The following is a 7,112-nucleotide window of genomic DNA, read 5'->3' as shown; positions in this document are numbered from 1 at the left end:
AGAAAGATGTGACGAAGATGCACATACGAATATGTCGAAAATGTTAAAGGTGTTAAATTTACACAAGATTTCCAACACCACGTGTCATTTTTAACATATTTGTACAGTATGTGCATGTAAGGACAACACAGCCTGTGTCGTTTCAGCATATCTTTTTCTTTGAGTTTTGATTCACCATAGAAAAAGGAGGAAGAGGTTGATATTTCTACATACAAGGCATCGTCTACCTGAATCTAAACGTTTTCATTGTGCTACTATCTTTGAATAAAAAGTTGAAAGATATACGTAATTCGTAAGAGGAAGTGCTTTTATATAATAATAAGTAAACTAGCTTGTGGCTATAGTAGGCTACAGTAGATCATAGTAGAATCTAAAAGTGTTCATCGATGCGCTCTGGTGCTGAAATATTGACTTAGACATAACACGTGTCTTCTCTCCTCTCCCACCAGTTCTTATAATTGCAATGGGGAAAACCACCACAACCTCGCAGAGCCAAAGATGGTGGAGAGAAAACAGCCTTATTTTCAGAGGAACGCCCAGTTATATGGAGTTTGTAAATGACGGCGGTGACAGAAGCCATGTCCAGACTGAGAGTAAACCCAGCTGAAGAGAAGAGATCAATGATAACAAAATAAATCCCCCTAATAAGAATGCGAAGTTCCTGTCTGTGTGTGTAGAATTGTGTTCGGCCACAGCCGGATTTTGAAATGAGGTAATTAGGGCAGCTTAATGAGCGAGCTTGGCCATGCTGCACTGGCTCCACCACGCCAATCAGCCGGGGCGGAGCATCCTGCAATGAGGCGAGTTGAGGAGCTGCCGGTGGAGCAACCTGCAGCTCCAGGAAGAGGGGAAATCGTTATTCTTTTAAATGCGTGTTTCACAAATCCGATCTTCGCGGCAGTTCTTTGTATACATCAAACACATACCGTATATGCGCATGTTTTTGTATTTGTTGGGGAGGTATTTTCATCAAATTTTACGGCATGTATGGGTCTAGGGAACGAACAAGCGACGGAAATGTCTGTCCCCGCTGGCCAGCCTGCCGGCACACAGTCCTTACGTGTTGGGCGTGCAGAGAACGCAACATTACACTCTGCACAGGTATTCTGCTAGTGTATAATAAATCACCAAAATTATGGGGAGAAAGGTTTTTTTTGGGGGGGTTTTGGCGGCCGGGCCAGTGAAAATATACAAGCGGCCCGGAAAATTGATCTAATGGCCAAATAGGCCAGTGAGGAAAAAATATGATGTTGAACACTGTGCTGTCTTTTTTTTTCATTCATGCATGCGCTTAACTCAGAGGTGAACATACTCACGAGTTCATCGAACTAACTCTCTGATCAGCTGTTCTGGAACCGAAAACTGCATTTGTCAGGGTTAATCAACTCGGACTTCAGGGTTAGACTCAACCTGCTTTATGGCATGGGCCACATTCCAAACACGCGTTTTGAACGGGCACTGCATATTTCTACTTCATCATTAAGAGAGAAAACCTCTGAAGACTTCTGAAGCTCAATGAACCCCACTTTGAGGATGAGCCTCCTAGTCGTTGTAAGGTTGTCCGTTTTCTCTGGTCAAATCTATTTTAGAAGTAAAAAAATTGAACCATGGACAAACTAGCTAAAACCACCATGAACTCATGTTCTGTGTTTGTGTTCCTGCAGTGTTTCAGCACCAGAGGCCTACAGTAGTACCCTCTACATTCTACGATATTTTAGAATAATAATACGAGGCAGGCAGTGCATAAACCATGTACAAAAGACCCCTCCCTACCCAACCCAGAGCCCTCCATCTAAAGGAGTTGTGGCATGTGTGCGAAATCCCTGGAAGCCCCAACAGTTCCCAATGCCTACAGACAAAGCTGTCAGTAAGCTAATGATGCCAAGGTACAGTTATAACTAGGAAGCCGAGGTTTGGGTTATACGTATAAATCAGTGGAGGGAACAGAAATGTGGATTTTTGACTCTCTGCTCCGCATAGATCTGATCTTTCTATGGCTGTCCCAACAGAGAGGAACCACAAATACTGAAGCACTAAACAAACTAACAAATTCCCAAACAAACTCATCAAAGCAACATCCCAATTCTTGTAAATATAGGGCTCTAACCCATCCATCCATCCATCCAAGTTGAACACTAAATTGGTTTGCTAACTCCCTGAAATTTAATTTATTTCTCATAACTACCGGTACATAGAATAGTGGTACTTGACAAAATCAGTAGCAATTATGACTCGTGTTTCTTCAAAAATATCATGCATTATTGCTCTATCAGTTATGAATGAAATATTGCCCAAGAAAGAAATTTGCTTAATTTGCCTATATCTAAGAAGTTTGGCAAAATATCCCAAAGATTCATAAAATTGGCATAGATTCCATTATTAGGCTATTGTTATTTTTTTTGCATGCAGTAGTTTATTTTTATAATTAAAGTGGCAGACAAAAGTAAGAAGTTATTCAGTAGAAAGTGGCAAATGCTTTGGCATATTTGTAACAAAGGCAAAAAACGATAACAAATTAAGGTGCAAATCAATAAATCTACAAAAAAAACTCGACAAAATCAATAAATTAGGCAATAAATAGATACATAAGTGAGACTTTAAAAATGTCAAAGCTGAATATTGTGTGGCCAACTGGCGACAAAAATACTACTGTCCAACAACAAATAAATAAAAAAAGGTTTGACCTTTAGAGCAAAATCAAGACATTTTCAATGCCTACATCGTCATTTGAATCTTGTGAAAATGGAAAAATAAATTATACTTAGTCTATAGGAAAACATTGTTTTTCCGAGGAACACCCTGGTGGCTCAGTGGGTGAGGCCTTGGAGTCCAGGATGGCACATCTTCTCCTATATTCCCTGACACTGTCCACTGTATTCATATCAGTACTGACAATTACAGCACAAATGCCAAAAAAAAAAAAAAAAAAAACGGTGTCTGTGTGAGCCTTGCAAAAGGGGGAAAAAAATCATGTTGATATTTCATTTGTGTCTGTTTTTTCCACTACACAAGCGCACTATGCTGTACCTATACGTGGTTTGTTATTATATTGTGTCTGCAGTTCAGTGCGGTTATGCGAGGTCTCCCACTAGTAACATACGCAAACATTTGGTACTGGACACTATCAAAGGCCTGCTGCATATCCGTCTCGTCTCCTACACAAACCACAACAAACCTGTGCAGTGCTTCAATGGAAACCGACGGGTGCTGATACTGTATGATGCTACTATAGGCACAGTATAGGTAAACCAGGGTACAGTGTTTTGTTTCATTGTAGCAAACGAACACTGCGTGTCCTTTCACTCTTTTGATGCGTCAGCCTTTTTGCACCCCTCTTAGTAAGTCCAGTTCAAGTTCAGTGTCTGTAAAAGCAACTTGTTCGTGATGATTTCTTCGATTTAAAAAACAAACAAACAAAAACAAAGCCGAAACAGCATTAAAATAATGTGGAAAAAAATTATCATGTTAGTACTTTTGTGTTTGCGAAGGTCTGTTGAATCTCATCGCAAGAAATCAGAAAATTCGACTCATGCTTTAAATTCCAAAATGTTCTCCGGTGATATCGAGGGAGACGGGAGATGACTGTGCTTTTGTGTCATTTTGTCCTGGGCCTTAAAAAAGAAGGATGAGGACAGATCTGGACGTAAATAGATCTGGGATGGATGTGCTGTGCTTTATTTATCTCCACAGATACTCAAACAGCCTCAGAAGGGGACTTATTTTATCAAAGCAGAACATAGATCAATGTAAATCAAGTGTTGGAGATGTACCCCTGCTTCCTCGAGGAAGAAGTAGGAGATGAGGGAGAGATATGAAGGGTCTCGATAAAATGGACGCTTCTTCAATCTGTTTTTGTCCGTCATTTGCCTAGTGATCCGATCAGGGACAACAGGAGGCAGGCCAATGAAATCTGATTAAAAGAAAAACACTCACCATCCTTATTTAATCCATCATTCCCCCAGCGAGCTGAGAGGCGAGAAGGCCCCCTTGAAGCACGCCGACTCGTAATGCTTGTTCAGGTAGCTCTTGAGCGCAAACGTCTTGTCGCACCGCTTGCACTTGTAGTGCTTGAAGGCCGAGTGGGTCTGCATGTGAGCGCGCAGGTTCGAGCGGTCGGCGAAGGCCTTGCCGCAGTGCGCGCACCCGAACGGCTTCTCGCCGGTGTGCGAGCGCATGTGCCCCTGCAGGAGCCAGGGCCGACTGAACGCCTTGCTGCACACGTCGCACTTGTGCTTGAGGTCGTGGGTCAGCAGGTGCATGGCCATCGCCGGCATGGACACGTACACCTTGCCGCACGTGGGGCACTTCTTGGCCATCTTGCTGTCGATGCTCCTGTGCGTCTGCTTGTGCCGGCTGAGGTTGGACGAGGTGGCGTATGTCTTGCCGCACTCGCTGCAGGAGTGCCTCTGGATGCTGCTCCCCCTGGGGCTCGCCAGGGCTTTCCGCCGCGACCGCCCGTCCGTGATGAAGAAGGCGTCGACCGCGTAGCCCTCGCTCACGGCCGCGTCCCCGTTGATGTAGCCGCCGGCCGATGACGACGCCTCGGACCGCGGGCTGTCCGGCTGGTCCGAGTCGCCGTGGAGATCGGCGTGGATGTTGTTGTAGGTGCTGTTGAGTCGGTCATAGATGATTGATGAGTGGCCCGGGGAGGGGACTTTAGTGATGACGGAGGACTCGCTACCCACAACATCATCGTAGGGAGATGGGCTCAAATAATCGTTGACATAGCCTGGAGAGACAGAGAGGGAGATATAAACATATATATATATAGTATATAAACATATAGTATATAAACATATAGGTCAATTATTGTCAACGGGGTTGTTTAGAAAGTGGAAAATGATTGGTTAGAGAATCTGACAGTGTGATTCAAGAGTGAACATCTGGGCACACTTTATTGTTGGTACTCATCTATCACTCCTATCAAATGACTTTAATCAGTTAAACATCTACTGAGTTTCAAATGATACTCATCACTGTGTGAAAAGTAGTATACGTGTTCAGTGTCTGGGCTAATGGGTTAATGTTGGCATTGGGTTCATATTTGAAAATGGGATTAGGGTTAGGTTTGGGGTTAGGGTTAGCCTCATCACCTCATAGTTGAATAGCACAGGACTATCAAAATATAGTTAGTAAAGGGAAAATGAACCCCTAAAAACATGGTGTCAATGTTATTCCAGTGACGGTTCATTATTGAATGTTACGGTGCAGATCGTTTCAGGGCAAATTTTATGAGCTCTCATCGGTTAGTTTAACTGCTTGTAAACAGCTTTCAGGACCCGTCAGATCGGTCACGTTAGTCATGTGCAGTCATTGGTAAGTTTAACTGTCAATCATGGGCGCCATTTTGTGTGAGAGCGTTTGGGCTATATTTCATTGGCTGACCTGGCTAGAGGGTGTGGCCGCGCCTGACGTCATTTCCCTCTGGGAAAGCAGGAACTGTGGAAATGTTTGTGAATGAGACAATGGGGCACGCGAAAACTCACAAAGTGTTTTGCCCGCGCAATAGCAGGAGTGAACGTTGGATTCTGAGCAGTTATATGAATGGACTCATGGCTCTTTGACTGTGAACCAAACCCATCCATGTTTGTCGATGTGAGTGTGTGCGTTTAGCTGTTTGGTCTGGTTGCCATTGCAAACACGCTGGCTGCATGTGGGGGGGGGAGGCGTAACACCACAAACACAGCTGATTGGTCACAACAGCTGATGGAGAGAGGAGCGCCCCCCTGCTTGTGGTGGCCCAGTGATGCAACTGAATGATGTGGGGAAGACAAGCTCGGGCCGAAAGAGCTATGTCCCTGTCCCTCATTGCTTGTCATGCTCACGCTAAATGCTAACAATAAGCCCAAACCAAACCAAACAATGTGCATTGTAGTCTATGTTGGTCTTTGTTTGTGTGGAAGGAATTAAAGCTTAGGGATGAAAGATAAAAAAAATAATATCCTAGACTAAATACTAAACCAAAATATTATGATAATAGATGAGAGAAAAACCGTCGAAACCTCCAACCATCACATAAACATGAAGAAGTTTAGCTTTAACCCATTGATACCTGATGCAGCATTTGCGTGTATATCCCTCATTTGTGTGTGTATCCCTTTAAGACCGCGTGACGCGGTTCGCGGTTAAAGGGATACACACACAAATGCTGCATCAGGTATCAATGGGTTAAACCAGAAATGAGAGAGTCATCAAGTCGACTGAAAACCTGCAGCTGCTCCTCGGACAACATGTTGGTCAACACACTGAGGCCACGGAAGATGATTTCATACTCATCGCTTCATCACTGCTGTACTACTACAATGAAACAAGTCTCATGTCATTGTAAAAAACACACACAATGCACAAAGTCAATCCCACTCACCCAAACTCCACTCAGTCAAACTCATTCATTATTAAGAGAGCAGTGCCAGGTTTGCTCTCATGATAACATTACATATTACAGCCGTGCTTCTCTGGTGTCTAGATATTGATTGTGCTTGAATATAGACTTTCCTTTTTCACAGATTCACACACACACACACACACACACACACGCACACACGCACGCACACACACGCGCACACACGCACGCACACACACGCACACACACACACACACACACACAGACAATCCTAGTCCATTCCTTAGCCTACAAAGCACACAAATACTGTGTGAAGATATGTGTCAAGCACAGCTGTTATTGGATCCGTGCATAAGTACAGCAGCAGAAGGGAAGCAGTGAGGTATTTATAGTCCTATAGTGCTTGTATGGCTTTTCTCCACAGTGGGAAAGCTTTAGTTTGGAGAGAAGGGTTCACTGAGCACACTCGCTCTTCTTCGGATGCGCCTTTCTTGACAGTCGCACAGCTGCACACAGTCGCACGTTGGAGCTGCCAAGCACAACCAGTCTTACCAGTACACTATCCAAGAATGTCTTCTTCTCCCTCCCTGTATACTTGATGTCTCCCATTCAATTAACGCTCCAATGGAGAGCTGGGCGAGCGCCCTCTAGTGGGTAAATTGAATCTCAGAGAATTTAGTGGGTCGCTAGTCCGTCTTTGACGAGCTCTCCCGGGTTTTTGAGCTAGCGCGGGGCTTCTGGTATTGTCGGAAACGAAACATCCAGACGA

At 44.1% G+C, this 7,112-nt stretch overlaps 1 protein-coding gene across 1 annotated transcript in view; it reads right to left on the bottom strand.

Annotated features, from left to right (window-relative positions):
* Nucleotides 1–3,950: 3,950 nt before the first annotated feature.
* The window catches only part of LOC310785561 (transcriptional repressor scratch 1-like), a gene marked incomplete at both ends in the record, with an annotated part of 8,136 nt that continues 4,974 nt past the window's right edge, over nucleotides 3,951–7,112 (bottom strand). Inside the window, one exon of the mRNA XM_083646679.1 lies at nucleotides 3,951–4,729. Coding sequence (XP_083502805.1) covers nucleotides 3,951–4,729 — 779 coding nt within the window. The remainder of the gene's footprint in view (nucleotides 4,730–7,112) is intronic.

This window comes from Poromitra crassiceps, assembly GCF_964638095.1.
Source record: "Poromitra crassiceps genome assembly, chromosome: 11".
In the NCBI taxonomy this organism is placed as follows: Eukaryota; Metazoa; Chordata; class Actinopteri; order Beryciformes; family Melamphaidae; genus Poromitra; species Poromitra crassiceps.
Note: the sequence above shows the minus strand (reverse complement) of the source record. Positions and strands in the feature narration are given on the sequence as shown.